Consider the following 26615-nt stretch of genomic DNA (forward strand, 5'->3'; position numbering starts at 1 on the left):
AGAAAGGGTAACATAAAAATGTTACATGAGAAACTAGACAAAGTAACCGCTCCAGCACCTTATTGTAAGATGGTGTGTGCTGGGTCTAGAAAGTCAATTCAATTTCACTCTAAGAGACTTCCCCTGTGCCACTTCTCTGGAGGTACTGTGTGTCACAATGTAAAGATGATACCTATGGAGTTTGTCAGACTCCAAAACCAAAAGAAACACAGAGTTCAAATCACATAAAAATACGTGAGAGAGTGGGAAAAAAGGTCTCACTCTCCACATGATAAAAATTAAAAGTCCTAAAGTCCAGCAAAAGTGCTACGTAGAATACCTTTGGGTCATTCATAAAGCGTAAAACTGGGGTTTGCTTTCCCTAGTCTGTTTTAGACAGACACAAAAAGTGTCTTAGGTTACATCTGCCTTTCAGTTGCTTATAGTATTGGTTTTACTTATCTTGAGTGTAACTGTGTTATCCTAAAATAAGTTAGAGTTATTGCTTCTCTTAGTCTGTGAACTGAAAAGCAACTGTAATTGAATATTACACCCCAAGGTACAACTCCCCTAGAATAACTGTTATCCTGAATCCGTGATAGGTTTATACTGTGCCTAGTATCTGTGTTTCACTAGATCAGAAAAATATATTGTCCCAATTGATTAGACTATGTGATTTCTTGCTGAGCATCACGGTACAACTGAAAGGGTCTACTACCCTGGTATTACTGAAAGTAATCTAAAATTAACTATTGGTTTTGACTTCCCAAGAACTCCAGTTAGGTGTTCCAAATAAGGATATATGTTTTGGTCTGTTTACCTTCAAGCATAGTGTTGTGTTTTTATAAATGTAGTTATACATAATGTGATAGTATTTATTTCCCCCAAGATTTATCTGGGCCTATTTGTATTTAAATAAACCATTTATTTTGACAATACATAAGTGTTTCAGTGTTTCTTTGGACCGTTTCTATTACAATTTCATTTGTACTGATTCTATAGCCCTCTCTCCTAAAACAAGCCTGGTTGCTCAGTCTACGCTACTCTGAACTCTGGTGGTACAGCATTATACTAAGATTGGAGTATTGGACTGCCTCAGTTGAATGCTTTTACTAAGCCCTTATTTGGACTTCAGAAAAACTGTCCCAACAGCCTCCCAGTAGCAGACGCAATAAGTCGTTACAATAAGGTACATGTTTTATATTTGTAAGAAGTGGAGGTGCGTCCTGTCGACAATAAGTTTCATGGGAGGGTAATGGAAAGGGCTTATGTCAGCGCAGACATAAAATCTATCCCATGGCTCCAGTTGGCTACATGGATGAAGCCCTTGCATCACTTGACTGTTTCCGACTGGCACAACCAATACCTTTTGCGCACAAATATCCCATGAAGGTATTCGATGTTGGCTGGGTTAGCCTGCGCTCCCCAGCTATTCTCACCTTTTGAAAACTGATCTGCCGGTAAGGGCACATCCTACACGAATAGTGGCAACCAATTCTTCATCGCCTCACGCCTCTTCCTGACTTGCTACAGCCTTCCCAAGAAGAACCGCTTTTTGCTTCACCGGCACTTTCACGCACTACTGCAATGTGCAATGTTGAGCACAAGGCTACCCACTGCTCAGGGCTGGACTCGAATGTTAGGGAACGAAAAATTGTCCAATGCTCCTAGCATGTTAACCAACCCTTCACTTTACAGGTCGCGGTTGTATTTTCCTCATTTGTAGCATTATGAAACATATTGTATACATGCTTTATAGTAGAGTATTATGTGTGGTAACTGTTTTCGCATAGCTAAAGTTTACTTGTATCTATTGGTCCAGTCGACAATAAATGTATAGATATCTTTCATAAGCACTTGTTTAAGAGTAATTTGTGGTTCATTGCTGTGTGTGCTCATTGTGGGCTTCTGATCACTATCACCCCTCCTGAGACTTAGTCTTGACCGACTGCCAAGCTACCTAAATTGGTCTGGCTTGTCCAGAAAGGTCCCCCGTTTCACTAAACCGAGGGTGGCCTCCTAAACTTTGGCACATCAGGTAAGAGTTTAGAAATGCATCTTAACACCCTCCTCCAGCACTTGTACACCTATAGGTTCCTCCTCCCTTACCCTATGCACTAGCACGGCGGATTGGCACAAGGTCTAGTCGAACCATGAATGTAAACTATTTAGTATGGGCACGCAATGTCACCTGTCTCGCATGAAGGTAGAGAGGGCTGCCTCAAGTGCGCAAGGAAGTATGAACGGACATGCATGAATTATAGTAAGCGCTGTGCAATTGAAGGCTGTTCCCTGTTACGCTCATATCAGAATTAATACAACCCTCTAGGGAAAGAAGTCAAGAGATAGCTTGCAAGGATAACCTGGTTTAATTGTACAGATTAAAAATCAGCAAAGGATTCTGCTGCTCGAGAATGTTCGGACTGCAGAGGAATGTTGGTGCCTTTTGAGAGGCCACAGCATCAGTAATGACATCACATATAGGGTCTGAACCCGCACAGTTGATTGGTAAAACAGTATACATGACCCTGCTCCGTAGGGGGATGCCAGGCTACAATTGGTTTGTTTCTCAGTCGTCTGTCGAATCGCACGTGGGTCAGCTGGCCTCATCTCTCCATGGAGTGAAGGTCAGGTCTCTTACAAGTTACATTGTGAAAAGTACGATAATATGCTAAGCCTACTACTACATCACTATGGAATGCACCTGGGAGGCTCGTGGGCTGGTGCCAGGGGGAAGCGAGGAAGAAATACAGTCACACTGACCCACACATTCTGCGCTTTGTGCCATTAAATAGTGCTGGTCGAGGGAGAGGTGGGGTTTCGATTGAATTTTCTTACAGAGATGATATGTCCCTGGAGCTAGCAGCAACACATACCTTTCTGGATTCTTCCTACATTCCTGTCGCAAAACATTTTGCATAGCTGTTTGTAACTGTCCTTGGTTTTCTGAACCACTTGTCTGAAGCAGTGTCTTGTCCAATTTTGTTTTTTTTGTGGCATTCTTTCACAAAATCGAAACCTACGCGTCTCTGGCTTCAATCACTGAAAACAGGCTGCTATTGTTATTTGACCTTGAGCGAAAGTCTGCAACTGTTCAAAGGACACAATGTGTCGAATACCCACAAAAAAGATAACATTTACTATATTGAAAGTGGACTGCGATCTGTTTGGAGCAGTTACTCAGCGTGACAAGGAGAGAATGGACCTTGTTAAAATAATGTAAGCTCAACTATACATAAAATGTGTGCGATTAAAAATTGCATGTGTGCGGTATGCATAATGACTAATTCAGCGATGTGCGATTTGATCAAAATAATTGATGCAGTACGTTATATTATGTTGAATGATATTTATACTGCGCACTATAAAAAAAACTGAGTGCATAACTCACGGTTTGTTTATCCGTCTAGTAATGATTGTCACTTGTCTATAGTTTAAAGAGGAGTGAATAGAAGTTAGATTTTTTGGGACGTATTGCTTACTGGCCTTGTTATGGGTTGTTATCTGGAGCATATTAAGACGATTCCTCAAAGACCCGCAACTACAACCTGTGTGCAGGCTAATGATATCTAAACCGCTTTGTCCCGTGGAATATCCTGGTGTGCTTGTTGCATCCTTCAGCACCATAAAGTGGGGTTTGAGGGGAGGGGCGGGGCTGAACCTTTTCCGTGGGCACTTGGTTCTCTTTCAATCACTAATCTTACCAGTTCCATTATAATGCCATGTGTCTGTGGTTCAACATAAAACATTACCAACTCTGTCCTTATTTTCTGATGGGGCCCGCTATGTGCAGCAGGTGCATCTGGTTCTCCATCCCATTGGGAGTTCCAACTACTTCACATTGCTAACCTTTCATGCACGTTTTGGTCTCAAATACTCCCCCATGTTGTCATGTGTGTGTTCACTCTGTGTTGTCTGCGTTTATGATCAGGTTTCATCCAGTTCTGAATTACACAGTAACTTGTTATATTTGATTACAGAACGGCTACTAAAATATATTATCGTATTCTGTTATCTACACAGATATAGTGTACCGATCTGCATATGCCATAGTTTCCAGCTAACATCGGATGGATTCTTCAATCAACATTGGTGGATAATCATAAACGGTGCTTATTGTATAACCGTTATGTGGGACGACCGACAGGGACCAATTTGCCCTTTGGCGGTACCGGCAATAAGGAGCAACCTGTCAGCGTTCCTGATGTAACTACATGCTCAAGCGAAAGCCTTGCGCTTGAAAGTGCAAAGAATCCATATCTTCTCATGAACGGAACACCATGTGCGTCATTAGAAAGTTTTGCTGGTGTAACATAAGGACACACAAGAATTGGAGTACAGGGATTGATTGATCCTTGCTCGCAATCGGCGTTCATGAGGAAGTTATAAACAACATTTGAAGTATATTGCATATTGAAAATATATTGCTCATTTCGTGGACTTAATATTTAATTGTGAGTGTTCTTTGATAAATAAAAGCACTTGTTACATTGCAGACTACTGATATTTTCTTAAAAAATAATGTTTTGCTATCCTATTTGGGACAAGAAAGAAAAGTAAAGTGCTGTCAGAGGATGTGTTTGTTTATCTTCCTGGTTCTGCATTTAGTAACGTTATGGCGTGGGTGATGCTAGGGCACGTTTGGCTATGCTGGCCATGAACGTCATGAAAATAGGTTGAGCATATTGTTTGGACTAGTGATGTCAGCTTCAGGGGCGAGTGATAGGACTTAGTGCCGCGAGCGCACTTGTACTTAGGGCGATGCATCAACGGATAAGATTAGCACAAGATGGCCACAGCCAACACATTGTTTTTGCATGTGTAAAAGTGAGGAAAACTTAGGTAAGATGCATAGGAAATGTTTTTAAGATCGATTACAGTAGGCTAAAAAATACATGCCTGAATGATTGCGACAATACAATTTCCCTTCCCCTTTAAGTAGTCTTCACACAACCCTCGGGTGCAACAAAACCGAAATACACTGCACAAGAAACCATGGCAGCCACTATTGATCAGAGGTTATGGCAAAGACTACATCAACTATTGGGAAATGTAACACCAAGATATTTAGATGGGCACATTCAGAGTGGACCGTAGCCCAGTTCCGAACAGAATTCCACAGGGCTCAATACTCTTTCTCCCCGCTGATCTTCAACCTGTAAATGGAAATGCTAGGTTCACTCCTTGGCGAGCCAAACTTCTCTGTGCACCAACAGGCAGATGATACCCAGCTTTATCTCAGAGAGAACTGCTCGCACAACATGAAACACCTCTGGAAGTGCCTTGCCACCCTTCAAATGTGGTTAACAAGTGCATACCTAAAAGTGAACCCAACGTAAACGAAATGTGTTCTCTTCAGTCACCTATTCAAACATGAAATCATCCAAGGAAGTCTGAATGGAATGCACTAAGATGGGTTCATCCCTCAACCCGTCCTCTCATCCACATTCCTTGGGACCATCATAGACAGTAACTGATTCTTCCAGCGGCATTAATAATAACAGAGAGCCCATGTGTAGTGCATGCACCACAACAAGCCCTGCATCCAAGCACCCACCCTCCTTGTGCACTTGTTGGAGCTTATTAAGGAAGTGGCAGTGTGGATATAGGAGGAGAAACTGCAGTTCCCATAAGCACAGACCAACATTGATGTCACTGCGTCAGCGTGCATTCAGTCAGTGGCATGCACGGAAGACCTCAAGTAGCTGCAGACCCGTAAAATATTAACTGGCAAGGAGCACAGGTTGACTCTTCCGAACAGAAGTGTATTCTGCAAGTAGCATTTGGACATACTCCAGTTTTTCAGCTTCGTTCACCAATTCCGATCTACTTCTGCTCTCCCTTCTAGAGACTACCTATGGATTTCCCTGGTTTTGGTAATAACTTACTGACTTATTGTTTTGTTTCCCGGTCGACTTTTTTCTGGGAAGCATTAAGTGGGACTCTTGGATCTGCAATTTGGCTTCACAAACCCAGACCATGGTGTTGGCTCAACGCCTCAGTTTTCCTCACCTGCAGCTGCTTTTTTTTGCCCTTGTGCTGGTAGGTCTATCTCCTTGTGGACATTTACTTGGACAGATTGCATTGAAGCATCCTGTTTCTTATCCTTCTTTTCAGACCTATGGACAGTACTCGTGTCTTCTGTGGCTCTTCTGCACCAGACTCCAAATTTCCATCCAGGTGAGTCTTGCACAACTAATAATGTACAACAAAACTACAGAATAGGGCAGGTTTATAATGTCAGATACCTGTTTTTCTAACAGGGAGAGAGTCAGGCTGGCATTCCTCCCACCTTTTTATCAGACTAATTAGCTAGGGGCATGTAGAATTCTTCCCACCAGTGCATCTGAAATAAAGGGTTACTATTATCCTGGGGGCCTTGCTTACTGCGGACCTTAACACCTACCTTCTGCTACCAGATTTAGCATCTCTGGCAGCAAGCACTTGAAATAAAAAAAACAAGCACACTAGGAAAAAGTCCTTCTCCTGCTATGCCCGAGCATATTGGAATACCATTACGTTTGTGATCAGGACCGCAGAAAAGCTCCTACAGTTAAAAAATATAAACCATAATTCCCCGATTTTTAGGGAATTCTTTGGTGTTATTTAATGTCCACTGAAGATAAGATTTTGAGGGAGTATTTTACACCCTATTTTTAAACAGACAGTAAATGCAATTTTAAGGGAGCAAAAATGTGTTTTCTCCTTCACAAGAGTAAAATGTGACATCCATCCGGCACATGCAAAAGGTCTAAACTGTATGGAAGTCATTACAAGGAGGCAATGGTCCCAATCATGACAGAAAGGCAGGTTTCTCACATTATTAACAGATGAAGCACAGTGTGTAATAAGAATGACCCTCTCACAAATGGAACTGATGAACACTAACACTCTGAGCCTTCCTTGCATGCAAAGAATAAGTACAACGGCAGCATAAGCTGTTTAATGATTCTCTCAAACAGAACAGGTCAGCTCGAGTAGGAACCATTCAGGCTTCCCACATACACATAAAAGGCCAAGAGAGAAAGAGAGAGGGAAAGAAAGAAAGAAAGAAAGAAAGAAAGAAAGAAAGAAAGAAAGAAAGAAAGAAAGAAAGAAAGAAAGAAAGAAAGAAACAAACAGAGGGAGCGAGAGAGACAAAATAGAAGTATACAAATTGGACTTTTTCAAAAGGGGGGAAACCAGTGCCTGCTTAAGGTTTCAAAAGGGGGGAAACCAGTGCCTGCTTAAGGTTTCAAAAGGGGGGAAACCAGTGCTACTTAAGGGCTGTTGGGCCATCCCCACCATGAAGAGAATAATTAACTGCAGAGGTGATGATATGAGCAAGTTCAATCTTCATCGCCTTAAGCACATGAAGAGGCATAGGGTCAAGAGGGGAACATGATTAAAGGCCTGTGCCAGCGGACTCAGTGAAAAGAACGAGTGGTGCACCAAGCCCAAGAAAATGAAGTCCAGGAATTCTCCATGTCTGTGGGGTATTGTGTGATCGAGTACACAGAGCTCTGGACTTTTAAAATGTTAGCAGTGAGTGCAGTGCACGTTTGGAGGTAGTAGTAAAGCTACCAATACGAGGGCCGTCGGCAAATCAACTACTGCGTCAAACCAGACCTCAAAATGTGCAGTCGAATCTAGCCATTGGCAAGTGAGTATAGGCTCTTTGTATTTATTTGGAATTTATATAGTGCCTTACCCAAAAGCGCTGTACATATCAAACTTACAGTAAAACGAAAAAGAACAATATCAAATTCTAACCTTTTACATCATAATTGAAGAAGATGGGTCTTAAGATAAAAACGGAATAAGTGGACACCCGAGCGAATAGAAAGAGGGAAGACATTCAAATTAAGGGGGGCCAAGAATGAAAAAGAATATGAGAATGAAGAGAACGAGTGGGAACATAAAAAGAGATAAGAGATGAGAGATACGGAGGAGCAAGACCATAAAGAAACGTATAATACAAAGAAAAAATAATTTGAGACGTGAATGAAAGGATAGCCATCCAAGGGAGGATAAGGATAAATAAATGGAATCATGGGGCGAAGGTGAATATAGAAGACGAACAGAGGCATTAAAGACAGATTTTAGAGGAGATACCCGGAAACAGGAAGACCAAAAAGTAAAGCTAAGCAATAGAAAAGATGTGAAAAAATAAGTGAAGAAATCAAGAGTTTAGTAGCATTGAACATAAGAAAAGGTAGAGCTTTACGAATATTAAAGAGATGAAAGCGATAAAAGTAAAATAATCAAATGTCTCCGATTATGAACGGTAGAAGAAACTGGGAGTCGAACAGGAGAAAAAGAAATCAATGAAGGCGAAGAGAGAGGAGGAATGGTATGAGCAGTGAAAAAGAGGACCTCAGTTTTAGAAGAGTTCAGAACAAGAAAATGGTCTGACAACCAGGAATTGATCGCCAAAAGACAAGAAATTAGATTATCATGAATAGAAGAGGAGAAAGGCAGAAAGAGTTGGGGGGAGTCAGCCTAAAAATAGTGTGATACCCCAAAGGATGAACTAATGGCAGCAAGAGGAGACTTATAAAGAGAAAAAATAAAGGACCCAAAACAGAACCTTAAGTAACACCATGAGTAAAAGGCACAGTATCAGAGACTGATGCGGCCCAGGAGACAGAATAGGTGCAATCAGATATGTATAACTGTACCAGAAAAAACATAGGAAGCAAGAGACAATAAAAGCAATTTGTGATCCACTATGTCAAAAACTGATAAACCCAAAGGAAGAAGTGAGGAATGTTTAGAGTAACAAGCAGAAAGTAATAAGTCGCAGACAGTGAGAAGGGCAGTTTCAGTTGAATTGAAGGGACAAAAACCAGATTGAAAGCTAGGAAGACTACAGTTATCAGCTACAAAGGAAGAAACCTGAGAATTAGCAAGACATTCAAGAAGCTTATAAAGAAAGGGAAGTAGAGAGGTCGAAAATTTGAGGGAGATGAGGGATTCAAGGAAGGTTTCTTGAGAATAAGGAGAATAGAAGCATGCTTAAAAGTAGAAGGAATGATCAAAGTGAGAAGAGAAATGTTGAAAAGAAAAGTAAGATAAGACATCAAAGAAGCAAAAACAAAGAGGTGATGGCTGGAAGGTCTAGAATGAATCTTAACCACTGGCATTGCTCTGGGCAACCCTCCAGACCACCGTTCTTTGCCTGCCAAGCCATTACAGAAGGGGAAAGACCATATGCAAATCAGTCTTGGCCCCACCCCAAAAGGGGCAGTCCAGCCCGAACTGCTAGGTCACATCCCTTCTGCACAAGACCACAAGCATCCCCAAACATGTTTCGCCCTTGTTGGGGCTCATCAGTGAAGAGTAGCTTGGGTCCCTTTTGGGGTAGGACCAAGCGTGATTTGCATATGGTTTTCCCCTTCTGTAATGGCTTGGCAGGCTGAAAAACGATGGTCTGGAGGGTTGCCCAGAGCTTTGCCCGTGGTTATGATTAATTCAAAACCTTCCAGCCATCACCTTTCTGTTTTGCTAAAGTCACCCCGAGTGGGACGGGTATACCCAGACGTGGGTCCCGAGTCTGCCAGGCCTAGAGACCCAAGCTACTCCTCACTGATGTCGCCCAACAAGGCTGAAACATGTCTGGGGATGCTTGTGGTCTTGTGCAGAAGGGATGTGACCTAGCAGTTCGGGCTGGACTGCCCCTTTTGGGGTAGGACCAAGCCTGATTTGCATATGGTTTTTCCCCTTCTGTAATGGCTTGGCAGGCTGAAAAACGATGGTCTGGAGGGTTGCCCAGAGTTTTGCCCGTGGTTATGATTAATTCAAAACCTTCCAGCCATCACCTTTCTGTTTTGCTAAAGACATCAAAGAAGGACAGACTTTTGGTACGAGTACTGAAGGAATAGAGTCAGAAGGGGAAGCAGTGGGGTGTGCACGTCTAACAAGGATGAAGTGTCAGAGTTTGAAATCGGAAAGAAGCATGAAATAGTTGAGGAGGATGAGATCAAGGAAGAGGAAGAAATCAAAGGAGGAAGAATTGCTGCACGAATAGCAGCCACTTTGGAAGAAAACATAGTAGCAAGATCAGATGCAGATAAAGTAGAATTAAGAGAGCAATTAGGAGAAGGCAGAGAAAGAAGACAAGAGAGTGATTGAACTAGACATCTAGGGTGAGCAGATTGTGTATGTAAAAGATCACAGTAATATGACCGTTTAGCAGAGAAAAGCAGATCATATATATATATATATATATATATATATATATATATATATATATATATATATATATATATATATATATATATATATATATATATATATATATATATATGGAATAAGCTCCCACAGTACAGTATTTTCTGGAAAACCCTCAAGACCCACCTGTTCAGATAATATCTCAGAACTAAAGTAAGAACCTTCTGGAACTATTATGATCTGTGTTGTCATATGGCCTGTATGTTTAAAAGTTTTATGTGTTAAGTGCGGCGCCCCGCTGCCTGCGGACTCCGGCACAGTAAAAATAAATAAATAAAAATAAAATGATGCTCCATGATAGGAAGAGAAAACTAGAAGATCAGAGTCAGAAAAGGTTTTACGCCTATTTCGCTCGAGGCAGCGAAGAGCAGGTCACATCGAGTGAAGATGAGGAGTAAGCCAAGGTTGCAGTGGCTTCTGTGAAGGAGAAAATGAGCAAGCAGGGTAAAGAGAGTCAAGTGATGAAGAGAGAGAAGAGCAAAGCGTAGAAGCTGCTTCATCAGCACATAGAGCAGCAAATGAAGAATAGAGTAAGGAGGAAGACTAGAAATACAGGAGGAAGCAAACAACGGAGCATTAAAAGGCATGAAGATCAAGCAGAGAATATGCAGATACTTCATTAGAGAACTGTCTAGATTTTGAAATAGAAGGAAAGATTGAAAAAAGTAAAAGATGATGATCTGAAGAGTAAGCCGGTTGAAAAGAGACAGAAGACTTGGATAATGATGAAATAAAAAGAGGCACATGGGGAGGAGGAGTAGAAAGAGCAGAAAGATGATGGTCTTCAAGAATAGCTAAGAATGGAAATAATGCATGGGAATATGAAAGATGAAGATAAAAAAAAAATAAAAAAAAATAAAATAAAAAATCGGCCAGTGGAATGAATGTCATTGAACACAGTTAAATATTCTCAAGCAGAGCGTCAATGTCATCAACAAAAGAAACAACAGAGTCTGAAGGGCGGTCCACAAGTAAAAAGGTCAAAGGATATGGGTTAGAAAAGGTAGTCAAAGAGTACTCTAAGGAAGCAAAAGTAGGAGGAAACAACGAATTAGAAGTATGAGAAAATGAGGAACGATAAAGAATATCAGTCCCACCCCCTCGAGTGATGGAGGAGGAGTGTGCAGAAAGGCAGTATCAGAAGTAGACAAAGATGCAGGAATAGCTATATTAGAAGATGAAAGCCAAGTCTCTGCAATACAGAAAAAAAGTACATTCAAATGTAGAAAGAAATCCAAAACGGAATGTCATTTGTTGCAAAGTAAACATGCATTCCAAAGAGCAAGAATAACAGGAGGAGAATAAGGAGTACAGGCAGGTTGAATGACAGAGTGATTACGAGAGGAGAAAAGAGGGAAGGAACCATGAGAAGTACAAAGGGTCCGAATAGAACTAGTCATGTCAGCAGCAGTGACAAAAGTGGAACAATCAGACCGGAGGAGTAGAACTGAAGCAAGCAGTGAGATGAAAATAAATGAAAAACCATCAAGAAAGTAAGCTGTGCATGCTGCGGCTGGAAGAACCGGCAAGGGTGGCCACAACGGACCTGAGAAAATTAAAGAGGACAAAAACATAGTACAAGATAGTTCATACAGAGAAATATCAGATCAGCGTCCATCAGCAGACCGCTGCAGCCGTACTTCGCCCTGGGCTTTGCCCAGGACGTGCTGTATAACTGGTAAAGAGACCAATGGGTGGGCCAAAAGGGGGCGTGGCCAAAGTCTGATGCTCAGGCCGATGGAAACTCCAACAAGGGACGCTCTTGGCGAATAAGAAATTGTGTTCTGTGTGCATGTCGAGAATGGAGGTGGTGAGTGACTTTTTATGCCTGGTTAGTAGCCTTCAACTTTAATTGTTGACCCCTGGTCTACATTATCGGATGAATCCAGAAAATGACAGATACGGAAAAGAGTGTGATTGTGAGTCAAATGGGTGCTTGGCAACACCGCTCCGAACCGATGAAAAGAAGAGGCAGAGGAATAGATTCTGGGACAGGACGCTGTTTCAGAAAGAGATAGCAACAGAGAATTAATTAGACAAGAAGAGAGAACCAAGTGATAAAGTGGAGAGCACACAGTGTAATGTGGGTGTAATGTGGAGAAAACAAAGAGGTATAAGGCAAAGAGGAGAAAGAAGATGTGTAAAGATTAAGAGGCTATGGACAGAGAAGGGCCATAGAAATAATACTAGCGAGTCTGAGGTGGATCTTTAAGATTTGTCTCAAGTTGGGGATGAAAGCTTAGTACTTTACTAAAGTACAGGAAAGTGTGTCAACAAGAAGCCCTTTGCTGGAAACCAAAGTCCAACAACTGGCTAACGACGAGAGAACCTTTACAATCATGTATTCCATGCTCAAATCGAATAGATTGTCAGAAAAGGCTTTTAAATATATGTTTCATGCTCATAAATAAAGCCCAGGTCTATGAAAGGTCGAGATAAACTTAATAATTTGTTGAATTCCTATTAAAGACAGAGAAAGAATAATTTGTTCCAGATCTATGACAAGACTGAGAGAAGAATTGAATCACTGACTGCAAGTCAATGAAAGACAGATCATAAAGATTCGAGTCTGGGGAAAGCCTGAGTCTACAATAGGAGAGAGATAATTGAATCATTTGCTGCAAATCTGTGGCAGAGAGCAAATCATTTGTCCCAAGCTGTTGAAAGAGTGAGAGGAGGTGAACCATGTATTCCAAATATATGAAGGCCTGATGGTGAATTATTTATTTCAATCACAACTGCAACTGACACAGAGGCTGAAACCCTTAATACGAGCTGAGAATCAAAGTTTAATATTCCAGATGAAAGCTAAACAAAGGCTATGAATGAAAATGTGAACAAATCTCTCATATTGGGAATTCAAAGTGCCATATCCCAGTCCACATTCAGGTCCAAGGACAGAAAAAGAAAATAAGTAGTATTTTACTGCAGTGAGAGACATGGAGGAGCTCCACATTGAAGCTGATAAGATTGGGGGAGGCGATTTACCTCAGGAATCCAGAGTCACTCTAAATAAGAACAACAACTTATCTGCTCCACCCTTTCCTCAATAAAAGTATTTGTGGTTTTATCTTATTACACACGCCATATGGTTTACTTTTGCAAGATGTCTGCAAGTGAGTTATGTCAAATGTTTCACAAATCCAGAAATAAATCCAATTACAGACCATTAATTTTGGATACAAGACACACTTAGCCACCTCCTGCTTAATTTACCTATCTGCATCCAGTTTTGGGATGTTTCGCTTCACTGTCTTCCTGGTCGGCTTGGGGGGCTCCTCTGCCGGGGGAGATCCCCTATTTCCATCCCAATCGTCCACTAAACAGACAAAGGTTGGATTAGGATTTTACACACAACTGATCCTTTCATACGAATAGCACAAATCCTGTACATAATGCATTATAAAAAGTGTATCAACATTTGAAACTCATGCAAGGCAGAAGAGATGCAAATAGTGGTTTGCAACTTAAAACAACTAAGCACACCATAAATTGTCTCTACTATTATGAGCAGGGGGACAGTAGAGGCCTGCTGGGATTCATACATAGACCAGAAAAGGGGAGGATGTGTTACTTGGGTAATAGAGTCACATTTGGAACACTATGCCAAGATATGGTGTCAACATCTTTGGAGAACTAAATTAGACTAGAAACAGTGCAGACATGAGCAAGCAAAGCAAATGCAAACATGGAGACACTGACGGAATGGAGACTGCATGTGGAGGTACTTGAAGAGACTAATCTAGTGACAGTCCCCAACATCCTCTTTTGGGACTTGATTCTTTCCTAGCAGGTAACAAAACGTCTCATCTTACTTCTCACAGGAACATGGTGTGGGAGCGGATGCACCAGCAAATCTTTAAATGCTTATGTTTAAATGCTTAAATGTTGCTTAGGAAATGGCTTTTCCTGCTGCCGAAGACTTTCCCATTCCTTTCAGATGGTAAGGCCTTGGTTATGGAAAAGTCAAAACAATTTCTTTTTAAAGGTTCCCAGTTAAATCCAAAACATTAATGGTGAGGGCCATGAACTAATAGATTCCTGTGCTGGTCTCTAGTCAAGATTCAAACAAACTGTCTTCAGTTTCATCCGCTTAATTGCCTGGTCTGATAGTGCTTTCAAATGTAAATATCATGGGCTAAAGCTTGAGGCGGTAGGTCAGCAAGATCAGTGCACTTTATGATAAACTGCCTTGTGGTCTCGCCGCTCTGAGCTTCTTTGCTCAGAGAATCTGACAGCATTTTACGAATCTTCCCATTTTGTCTTGGATTTTGTCTTGGACTGGCCTGCCAAGAAAGCAGACACTTAGAAATATCACATTGATAGTGGCTGCAGCAGAAGTGCACGATCTTTTGCTTATAAAAGTCAATGTCTAGCTGGGGAGTGAAGAGATAGTTTACTAAGAGAAACTTGGCATTCCCTTATGTGCCATCCAAGAGTAGCTAAGTGAATAACGTTTTCATCTCTGATACTTGTGAGACTTGCTGCCACAGGTTGAAAATTTTGATCCATCTTTCAGAGGTCAATACATGGGGTACTATTAATTACAGCCATTATTAAATAACGTGACGTGTAATGCAAGGCTCAAAAGTTGTATTTCTTTACAAAGTTAGTCACATAGATGGCCGAAACACATGGAGGGACTAAAGTTTTATCTATAACCAAAATAGCAATTCCGCTTTGGAATTGGTCTCTACAAAACAGTGTGAGGATGGAATAAAATATACAGCGAGATTGGGGTCACTATTTCGCTGGATACATTTCCGTGGCTTACACTCTGTGTGCCTCCCCCATGCCCACTTTATTATTTGAGGAGGGTTGCCTGTCCATCCTCTCTCCCATTATATGGGGGACACCCCTGTGGCCCTTTTCAGGATGTCAAATCCTCAGAAACCTCTGAACCTTTTCTGGGGTAAGGTGACCGGGCTCAGATGCAGTTTTGAGGTATCACTGATGGGGGAGGATACTGGTCTTCCCCAGAGAACTCGAGTAAACCACAGACTCAAGGATATGGTGCTCAAGTCCACAAGTAGCAAGCAATTGAGTTGAACACTTATAGGACGTGTGATTTGATCTCTCACAAAAAATAAAATTGCCTCTTTAGGAGGGAGCTCTGCAAAAAACTGTTAAGATGGAATAAACCATACAGCGTTGAGGTGTCCATAACATGATATACTAGTCTTGGCCAGGATCTTTGGGGCTACAGGGATAACGTATTCAGATGCTTCTTTGCCACAGGACCTCTTCACAGGAGTTTAGGGCCCATTACCTGCTATTGGTTATCAACACAAGAACAGTACGTGCCCAGCATGCTGCTTCCTAAGCCGCGGTTATAGTGACCCGGCAGTTCACAGTGAGGCTTAGGGTTGCCCTTTATCCATTTTCCCCTGCCTCTGCTTGATCCGACTTCTTGTTTCTCCATTAAGGGATCCAGTACCCTTCCAAATGTACAGACTTACTTCCCACGTCGGGTTATAGTGCTCGTCACACTGGGATATGCTTTAAGGTTTAGGAGGAAACAAAAGAGCGCAGGTCTTGTTGTCTGCCTCTGGGCTGTCCACAACTAGGGAGGCTGTCCACAACTAGGAGGCTCAATGCCCCAAGGACTTCAACGTTTTCCAGACTTGGCTTTAGCTGGACCCCAAATCTCTTTCAAAAACATCTGGGAACAATAGCACACGCTGCCGCTAGACTCTGGCTTTCTTGCTGGCTTATCCAAGATACCACCGGCTATTGTGTTTTATTGCCTGCCACTCTCACGTTCATTACTGATTTGATTTCTCTTTTATAGGCCTGACCTATGCTTTGCTGGTCTTTCCCATGCTGTTTTTTTTTATATACCTTCTCTTCCCTAAGCAACATGTCTTTCCATTGGTGAAATGCCATTTTGATTTCTCCACCCTGCTATATCCCTGGGCAAAAACTTCTAAGAGCAAAGGGTAATGTTGAGAGTAGGCGCAAGTCTGTTTTTACATGAAAAGGTCCATGAAATGTAACCATATCTGTTGAGTGTTTGGGTAGACCCAGATTAGTGGGCTTGCCAAATTGGGTGAACTTTCATAGATGAGGTTAAAGGTTACAAAACGTTAACTCATTACAGCACAATTTAAGAGGGATTAAGGCATGGCAGAAGGCCCTGCCTCAGGCAAAATGCCCAGTGTGCATTCACACTATGGATCATTAAAAAGCCTTACCATTATTTCAATTCAGTGAAAAGAAAACATTATTAAATGGAACATTACAGCCACTAAAAATGACCAGCTGTGGTTTCTAAAGGAAACCCCGGGTAATCTGCACAAGATATAATGAGCACTTTATGTCCATGGCAGAGATATGGTTGCTTTACAAACCATAACTGGTACATACTTTGGATTTTGTCAATTTAAGCTGCATTCATAACATCCTTTATCAAAGTTCCTTCCTTCCTACTGAAATGATATATGCAAGCAAAACAATATATATATCCCTCCTTCACCCCCCTTCTCCTCTCCCTCGTACTCTCCCTCGTACTCTCCCCTCCATGTCAAAAGGAAGAGGATTCAGCTTATAAACTCCAATTCTGCCCTTGTTCAATGTTGGTAAAGACTCAGGTTTTAGAAATAGGAAAGGCTTTGGGAGATATATAAATTACTCGGCATGCCCATTAAATGCACGCCGATTGTTAGGTAGATATTTCCACAGCCCACTGATGAGGGATGTAAACCCATATGTGAAAGTCAGGGAGCAAACTATCTTTGGGTAGCTATGGCAAAGTCAGGCTTCACACAAGGGAGAGAGGAATGTTGGTAGAGAGGTATAACTAGTCCACTAGTCAGCCCATAGTCAAAACACACTGTTATAAAATAGCACAGGCACCCAACCAGTTCAAACAATTAATTCAAGTTAGAAATAACAGTGTAGCTATAAAATAAATATTTAAAAAAGTAAATGGCCATGGGCAGCCCCTTAAAATAAAAGGTAAGGGTACCTGGTGGGAAGCTCAGTAACATTGAGGCTAAGGGGTCAGAGAAAAAGTATCCATAATTATCAATAATCCATTATTGCACTTATACTCAGAACCCACAAATGTCCATACATGCATTTGTCACAGATTCCCTATTCCCTACACTTCCCACACACCAAGTGATAAAGATAAACCCCTCCAGGATGTTCTTACACATGTATAGAGTACTGAGGTGGGAGAGAGGGAGTTAAGCCAAAATGAGAAACAAGGCACAGAGTACCAGCCAAAGATTACATACCGTTTCACAATACCAGACCTATACAGGCACAAGTTCACTCTCAGAAGCAGTGCAACAACGATAAAGTGCCCAATGTTAGTCAATACCATGAGTGACCCATAGTGATTAATTGAAGTAAATCATATAATAAATCCTAGACTTGGTGGAAACCTCAAGTGACACATTAGAGATCTAAGAAAAATGACTAAATCCAGTGAAGTAAGTCATTTAAAATCATAGGGGGAGTTATAAAGGTCCTAAATGTTTCTCTCAAGGAATAAACTGGACAAAGTCCTTAGGCAGAGACACAGTTATAGGATTAAGAAAGGAAAGAGTTTATCTATCCCAGAGGTGTGAGCAAAGGTGCCAAACCCAGAGAACATCAAAGATGACACGCTTGAAGAGCTCCAGTTCCAGGTTCGAGACCCAGATGACCTAAGATGGAAAGAAGCAGAGCTGGATTTGAGCCAATTCAAGTCAATGGCCAACAACGGTACAGAGGGTGCTGCAAAACCTCGTTAATCCAGGACTGAGGGAACCACAGCTGAAAACGAGGAATATACCATGCCACCAAGACCCAAGTGCAAGTCCTCTCCATGCCAAATCCAGAGGACATGGCTCGGAAGCTGCGAAAACAAACCAGCAAGTAAAAGGTGTCTTCCACGGGACAGAAGAGAGGATCCAGTACCCAAGGCTTTGCACCCATCACAGCAACTACCCTGATGGCCAAACAGAAGAATAATCTTTCCTAGAATGAGAAACCATCAGCCAGTTGCAGCAGCAATAGCAAGGAAGGCGCATGGAAGAGAGGGACCCGACCAAGTGCCTCGAATGGCAAAACGGGGCAGCCAACCAATAAGAACAACCCTACGATGGGGGCAACAGTGGAGGCAACCCTAGATGACCCTGAAAGGAGGAGAGGCAGAGTAGTGGTATCCCATCACCATTCTGGATGACAGAGGCTCCTTACTTAGTGGCGTAAGGCCCAGAAACTATCCCTGCACGGGACAGCCAATCCAGCCAGCACCGAGAACCAGGAGCAGGAAAAGGAACAGCCCAGCAAGGGACTCTAGCACATTTTTAGAAGGAACCAGTACGAAGGACAAAGGAGCCAGGGCCCAGCCTACCCTAAAAAGGAAAGCCCACCCCTCCCCAAATCTTCAAAGCTCTCTGTAGAAATTCAGGAAGGAATCTGAGGACTGGGCAGTAACCACATTAACTCATGGACTGGCCTAAGCCGGGCCAGCAAACAAAGGTTTTGGCAGCCAGTCAATTAGGATGGCCTGATAAACCGCCTAACGCTCAGGCCTACCCCACTATATGTGTAATTACCAACTCTGGGGTAGGAAACTATTCTATGCCTGTTTAAACCTCAATAGAGTATGTGGGGCTGGACTACAATCAGCCACATTGGCACAAAGGCCATCTTATGCTTTCCTCGAAGTCCCCACAGACAAAAGGATGGGCCAAAATAAAATTGCTGTGAGTAGAACTTTGTAATGGCAACTAATTCAATAACACCTGCTGCACTCCTGCTGAAGCCACAACTAAATTACAACTACCACCAGCCTACTCCACAACACATGTAAAGAGAAATGAAGATCTTCCATGAAGCACAAATAGTGGGAAGATTCTACACAGCATTCGGCACACTAAAACACCACCATATAACCCCAAAACTATTTGGCAAAACTATATCACCTCTTTCATCCGGCACTGTGCATCGGGGCCCTTGCGCCCTCTCCAGCTGATTGCTCTGATATGGCTGCCCTCGGCACTGGAGTGCCTCGGAGGGTTGCCATGGAGCTGTGCCAACAAGGCCTCCGATTGGGCCCTTTCTCGTTTAATGCGGCCAATGCGAAGCCGGCAGGGGAGAAGCCGACCTCTTTCCCGAAGGCCCGCACCAAAAATGCCCTGTCTGTTCCTACTCCCCCGTTGCATGGCCGGGCCTGCTGGGCCTCCTCCTACTCCCCCGTGCAGATGTAGGCAAAGGAGTCCACTGCACACGCCGCCCACATGGAGCCTTGGAGCATCCTACATCTCTTTAAGGTTAGCCCTTACAATATCCTTTGTTGACCAGTTTTTCCCTCACACCGATAACTCTCTCCTCCCACTCCATCTTGCCTGTACTCCCACATTTCTACCCATTCCCAGCTCTGGCATGGTTTCCATTTTGACTTCGAATTTTGCATTTGGCTGTGCTTTGCTGCCACATTGTGTTTTTTTTCCAACTTATATTGCAAATTCGATTCTGCCTGCCCCATCTGCTGCCTCAACCTCCTTCCTTCGTCAGCTGGACTGCATTCCCTGTCTGCCCAGCAGCAATGCCCCTGCTGCTTCCACTAACTGCCATGCCTCTGAATTACAGCAATAGACTATTACATTATGGATGTACCAACATCACCGAGATGCTAAATGCATTAATTGCTTTTTGCCTCATGGTGTGCTCATTCATCGCTACACCATCCTCCATTTGTAGGTTTTTGTTCCTGTTCACTTGAATTCCGTTGGCGTTACCTCTGCTCACCATACTCACTTTGATGCCCAATTTATCCCTACCTTTTCTGTCCCCTCCTGTACCTTCTCTTCCTCTCCCCTCACCTTGGGCAATGCTCTTACACTATCAGAAATGTCGTCAGGCCTAGTACGATAGTTATTATTGTTTGTTCCCCCTACACCCCAATCCCTCATTACTTTGTCAATGCTCTTACACTATCAGAAATACAGTCAGGCCAAGTATGATAGTTTATTTGCCCATTCTTTAAGTCTCAAGTCCTTGTAAGAATGTATTGCATTTTCCCTTGCTCCCTCCCATACCTTGATGTGCTTCGAAACACTTGTGTATAGGTGCTATATAAATAAAATATTCATATGAAGTGTAAGTTGAGAGAATCATGTGAGGGCCATGAAAAAAAGCACCCATTCCCTAGAAGCCAAGGACAGTATAGCAAAACAAGGGTTGCAGTGACAAGGGCAGTAGAAGTCCCTCCAATCATAAACTAAAGCCAAACCTACCAGGAAATGCATCAGGGGAAAATGCAAAAAATGTAGGGGGAATCACAAAATGGTTTTGTAGACCCCGACCCCCCAAAATGGAATTCTGTCCTAGCACTGATAATTAGTATTCATTCCAGGGCCCTCTAAAAAAATAAAAAAGGCTCATCAGTATTTTCATTTTGATCTTTAGGAGAAGAATGCACATGGTGCCCCTCTATAATCTACTGGTCTCCTTGGCACAAAGTAAGCAGCTGGAAGGGGGGAAAAGTCAACTTCCTCACCTTTGGGAGGTAGAAAGATCTTTAGGCTTTGAGGGCCCATCAGTAGGAGTGTTGTGCGTTTACATTTTTCACCACATGCTGCTAGGCAAACAGCCCAAGGAAACTAAGAAAGGTTCCTGCACGGCACCCTGTCAGCGAAATTATCAGAAAGAAACAAATCTTAAAACTGTCAATGACCGCTCTTCCCGATCACAGCTGAGCTGCCTGACGAACATCTACAGCGCCCTGGATTCGGATTGGCCGCCGCACCCTACACCCGCCCCCCACCCCGGCCTCACCGACAGACGTAAGCCGAAGGGCTAGCCAAAGGGCCCATCTGCTCCTGCACCACTTGGAAGCCGCACTGGGAGGAGAGGGCAGGGGCCTTCTCTCCCCCCCTACTTGCACCCCGGATGAGAGATGACCCCACTGATGCTCGGAAACTGCTAATCTAGCAGGGTATGAGTCCTTATCTGATTTCTCAGATTGTGCCACTACAATTATGCAAGTGTGCCCCCATCCATAGAAAAATATTGTATTTGAATCCTAGAGCCAAGATCCTTGCCCAGGCACCTATCTGGCAACCCGCCGCCATTGCCACCAACACGGTCAATGGCCGCTCTTCCCGATCACAGCTGAGCAGCCTGACGAACATCTACAGCGGCCCTGGCCTCGGATTGGCTGCTGCACTCTACACCCGCGCCCCGGCTTCACAGACAAGCATAAGCCGAAAAGCGAGCCAAGGGCCTGTCTGCTCCTGTCAGCGACGGAACACGGTCGGCTGTGCGGCTATCTCGTAAGTACTTTTATAGCCGTTTGCTGCCCGAACTCACCAACCTGCATATTACGCCGGCTAAGTGTCAACGGCACTTCGCACTGCTTCCTTAATTGTCCCAAACCTCTGCGAACCGCATCTGCGAACCTTTGAACACTGACACCAACTCTTTACGGTCAATGTACGTCTTGACCGCACCTTTCGCACCAGGCCTGTTATGAGCCCACCCAGAGAACACCATTGTCTTTCCGCCAGCATCGTACGCAGCATGCCTGCACCGTGAAGCAGCCTGCTTTTGTAGGGCACTGCTATTACTTCACTATAGGTGCATAGTATACCCCATCTAAACCAGCCTAATTGCACATCTTACGGCTACGGCTTATCTATTTGTGCAATGTGTTACTGCTGCCCAACTGTTGCCCATTGCTATTGCCTTACTACTTGTGCATTATGCCCTACTAGAATAGCTTATCTGTGCAGACCACTACCACTGCTTTTCTATCTGTGGTGTGTGCCTCATGTGAATCCGCCCATCCACAGCCTATCCTATTGCCTTACTGCTTGTGTATGGTGCCCTACTTGAATCAGCCAAACTGAAGCCCATTGCTATTGCCTCACTACTTGTGCAGTGTGCCCCACTTGACGTCGAGTACATGGCAGTCCTTTGTAGATCTATGCTAATTCTAGCAACGATACTTCCCCTACCCATTACTGACTCACTATTTCATCCACCCCTCACGCTCACCATGACTATTTCTACCAAAGAGCCTAACCAGGCACCCATGCCTAGCCAGCCACTCAGCCCATTAGAATGGATTCAAAGATATGCTACACTGCCCACGCCTTGGAACCCTTGCCCAGTGAAGGACAGAAACCTGAGACTTGGTTTCCGGTTACTATCCTCTATGACATCCAACACTAAACACCCCTAAGATTCCTGTCCTAACCAACCACAAGTTAGCCAAAAAAAAACTGCTCAGCATAGGTGATCATCCACTGATTAGAGGTGCTCTCATCAATGTTCGGTCGCTGTCACCCACGCGCTAAACATCGCAGACCTCATCTCCACTAACAACCTCCACTTTCTGGCTATTACTGAAACCTGGCTGCATCAGTCAGCAGACCCAGCCCTGTCCCTGGCCATTGCTGATGGCTACTCTATACTAAGGAACGACAGGGTCTCGGGTAAAGGAGGAGGAGTAGCTGTCATCGCCAAAACTTCCCTTGGCCTTAGAGCAACCCCCTCATCCAGCTTCCGGTACGTTGGACTTCTTTCAATAAAATTCCAACTCTCTGCAGCACAAACCATCCTTATGCACCTCATTTACAGGCCCCCAGGTCTCACCTCCTCATTTCAGGAAGAAATCTCCGACCTCCTGACTAAGAACACCAAAATACGATCACAAATCATCTTACTTAGTGATCCCAATGACGCTAATGCGTTATCCCTGGAAAACACGATCTTGCAACTAGGATTCAAGCATAGGATCACAGCCCCAACCCACAACAAAGGCATAACCCTGGGCTGGCTAGCGGATCACAACTGTTCCACATCCATCCTTCACAATGAACCTATTGCCTGTTCAGACCACCATGTCATCACCTTCTCCATCCTTGGGAAGGTGCAGCCGAACACCCCACCGGCTACCATCCCGCAAACCCTCGCCAGGAATAACCGCAATATCACCCTACAAAACCTTCACCGACTAATCCACAACATCCTTGCCCCGGCAAACTTCGCCAACCTAGATGTGGATAAACTTGCCAACCTCTATAACAAAACACTCAAATCAGCAGTTGATACTATCGCCCCCATCAAACTCACTAAAGCCAAACCAGCAGCCCACCGGAACAAATTGTTCACTCCTGAGCTTAAAATCCTTAGGAACGCCAAACGAGTGGCGGAAGCCACCGGGAGAAAAGCGCCTAATCCAGCCAACAAAGCATTACTCAAGGCAGCGGCCACCACTTACAAAACCTCCATCCTTAGGGACAAAATAGAGACCAATGACATTAGAATTGACAATGCCAAATCAAGAACAAAAGAGCTCTTCACTATCCTCAGGGAACTGAAGTCCCCCTCCACACCCTCAGAAACCTGCATGAAAGATGTAGATTGGTGTGAGAGAATTTAAAAAGCTCTGGCAGACAAAATCACCATGCTACAGTCTAAAATTAAACAGAAAGACCAACCTTGCCAAAAAAGCAAACTCCCTACCATCATTCACACCTAAAACCCCAACCTGCCCTCCCTTCTCTTTCACTCCTGTCACTACGAAAGAAGTGGAAAGCATAATCAAAGGCCTCAAGCCATCCAGATGCCAAGGGGACCCCTGTCCAGCCTCCATCATTCAGGAAGGCGCCAACGAGGTTGCCCCCTTCATAACAACCCTAATTAACGGCTCCTTCAAAACAAGTTTAGTCCCTAGCAGCCTTAAGGAGGCGTGGGTCATGCCCCTCCTAAAAAAAAAAATCTAGACCCCAACAACCCTAACAATTATAGGCCAATCACAACAGTTCCTTACATCCTTAAGATCTTAGACAGGGTGGCCCACCTGCAAATCCAAAAGCATTTGGAAGAGAACAACCTTTTGGGCCTCAGACAATCGGGCTTCAGGCCAAGGCATGGAACGAAGACAGCATTTCTGGACTTAAAAATCGAGATGGACGAGGCAAAGGACAAAGGCAAGCTCGCCATCCTCCTGCTGCTTAACCCATCTGCAGCCTTTAACCTCGTTGACCACCAGATCCTCACAGAACATCTGATGATGTCAGCTGCATTCTCCAGTCAAGCGACCGCTTGGGTCCAATCCTTCCTCGACCAACCGAACCACGAGAGTCTTCTCATCAGGTGCTTCAGCCCACCCCATAACCCCATCCTCTGTGGCATCCCTCAAGGCTTGTGCATCTCGCCGACCTTGTACAATATCTTCACAAAGCTATTGTTCGATCGCCTAAATAACCTGGGTGTCACATAGACAAACTATGCCGACGATACCCAGGTTCTCATCACCCCATCAGGCTGCTATGAAGAGGATTCCATACGGATTAACAACCTCTACAAGGAGGTCCAAGCTTGCATGGCAGAACATGGCTTATGCCTCAACAACAAGAAAACTGAGCTAAACAAAGTGGACCCTTGTTACATATCTATCAATATAGATGGTAACCTAATCACAGTAGTCAAAGAAATCAAAATTCTAGGGACTTACTTGGATTCCACACCTCGTTCAAAAAACAAGTAAACGCCACAGCCTCCTCCACGGCAAATAAGCTCATCAATGCCTGCAAAGTTTTCCTCTCACCGTCCAGTTGCATTACCATAGCCAGAGTGCAAGTGCTCTCAAAAATCGATTACTGCAACACGCTCTTCCTTGGCACATCAGAACGCAACTTAAACAAGTTGGAAGTGTTACAGAATAATGCCCTCAGACCCGTCCTGAGTATCGCCCGGCACTCTCATTTCCAGTTCTAGACAAGATGCTCATTGGCTCCCGGTACAAGATAGAATCTCCCTTAGATCTCTAGTCATCGTCCACAAATGCCTCTCTAACGACGCCCCCAAGTACCTGGCAGACAAGTTCAACAAACACATCTCAGCCAGACCAACCAGAACGTCGTACTCTCACTGTCTTTCCATACCTAAATCCCTAAGAAAAGCAGGAGGCTCCAGCTTCCCGGTACTAGCTGCCAAACAGTGGAACGCTATTCCTGTGAACCTCGGAGCAGAACCCTCTTTGTGGACCTTCAGGGCAAAAAACAAGGCCTGGCTTGCCAACAAGAATTACACCGTTGTCTGACTTACTAACCTTCTGTCTCACCACAGTATTCCTGCCATTGGTCTCCCCTTGACCACTATGTAACCCAGTCATGTGCACTTATTCTTATCTTTTGTAGGTCTATGATATGTAGTAACTTGCTCTAAGTCTCCGGCGCCCAGTTACCTCAGGGTTCGGCGCACGGAATAAACAAACTGACTGTCGCATCGCTCTGGACGTACATCATATACCCCTAACCATGCTCTCAATGGGATAGTCAGACGACAAGGCAAAAAGAAAAGCATGTCTTTTTCATTAGGAAAATCTTCAGACGGAGGGCAGAACGACAAGGTCAAGAAAAAACCCAAATTAAGTGGAAAGGAAAGTCTTGTGGGTAATAAACATGGCACTTTTCAGTATTCAGAAGTACTGTTCTCCTTGTGCAGAAATATTTTTCAAAGATAGCCTACCAGCTGATGCACAGTATACTGGGAGATGAAAAAAACTTAACATTTAAAAAGTGAGAGAAACACATCTTGCCCATGGTATCCTTCATACAACCATTCTTTATTTTTGCGGCACTTTTTCAGAAGAAAAAACATGTGGAGCATTGCAGCTGGATATATTCAACATCTCATGAACTCAGGCTATGTTGCTGTTGAAAGATCCATCAGATTTCAAAATATTAAGTAATATACGTTCTATAAAGCTCATTTTGAAGGACATGGAGTCGGCTGTAAACCATGTCTTTTTTTCAAATGTTGCACCTTATGCATGGATGTAGACAAAAGGGTCAGTTTTCAAAGACATATACTAAAACATTTTGTAGTAATATAAAGGCAATTGGCTCTGGCCCACAATATAATTGCTGCAACTGGCATTACCCAATTGCCTAGTGGCATGGCACTCATGGGCTAGGCTACCTGGATGACAATGTCCGCCCAGCATTCACTTTAAAAACAGCAACAGCACAAAGAAAATCTGAGACTTGAAAAGGGCAAGCGCATTTCCTTACCTAAAGTTTGTTTGGAAGCAGGCACCTTCTCTCCCCCAGCGCTGCTCTGGAAGCTGTTGGCAGTGAGCAAAGAAATACAGAGCTATACATATGTTGGGAGCATGGCTGCTCCCACCGAAAACGTTCCTTCTCGCCCACACACATGCATCGCTTCATCGGACGCAGCACAGAGCCTCTGAAATAAAAGAGGAGTTCACTGCCAAATGAGCAACTTTCCTCATTCTCTTATGGCGCTGCATGTGCCCACGGAACACTCAGATTCTAACTTTGAATATAACATTGGCGACAAGCAGCAGGATCACAGCACGCCGGGAGGAAGGGCCTGGTTTTTGCAAGAGATGTCACTGGCACCATCCTGCCATTTCTACCAGACCACGTTACTGAATCCAATAGACCTTG

General features: G+C 43.6%; 1 protein-coding gene across 1 annotated transcript in view; it reads right to left on the reverse strand.

The window, feature by feature from the left end:
- TIPIN (TIMELESS interacting protein) overlaps window positions 1-26615 on the reverse strand; it is a 563857-nt gene that overhangs the window by 453786 nt on the left and 83456 nt on the right. Inside the window, exon 3 of the mRNA XM_069624271.1 lies at window positions 13408-13510. Within this exon, the coding sequence (XP_069480372.1) occupies window positions 13408-13510 (103 nt within the window). The remainder of the gene's footprint in view (window positions 1-13407; window positions 13511-26615) is intronic.

Source organism: Ambystoma mexicanum, chromosome 11, assembly GCF_040938575.1.
Source record: "Ambystoma mexicanum isolate Mex_15411 chromosome 11, UKY_AmexF1_1, whole genome shotgun sequence".
NCBI lineage: Eukaryota > Metazoa > Chordata > Amphibia > Caudata > Ambystomatidae > Ambystoma > Ambystoma mexicanum.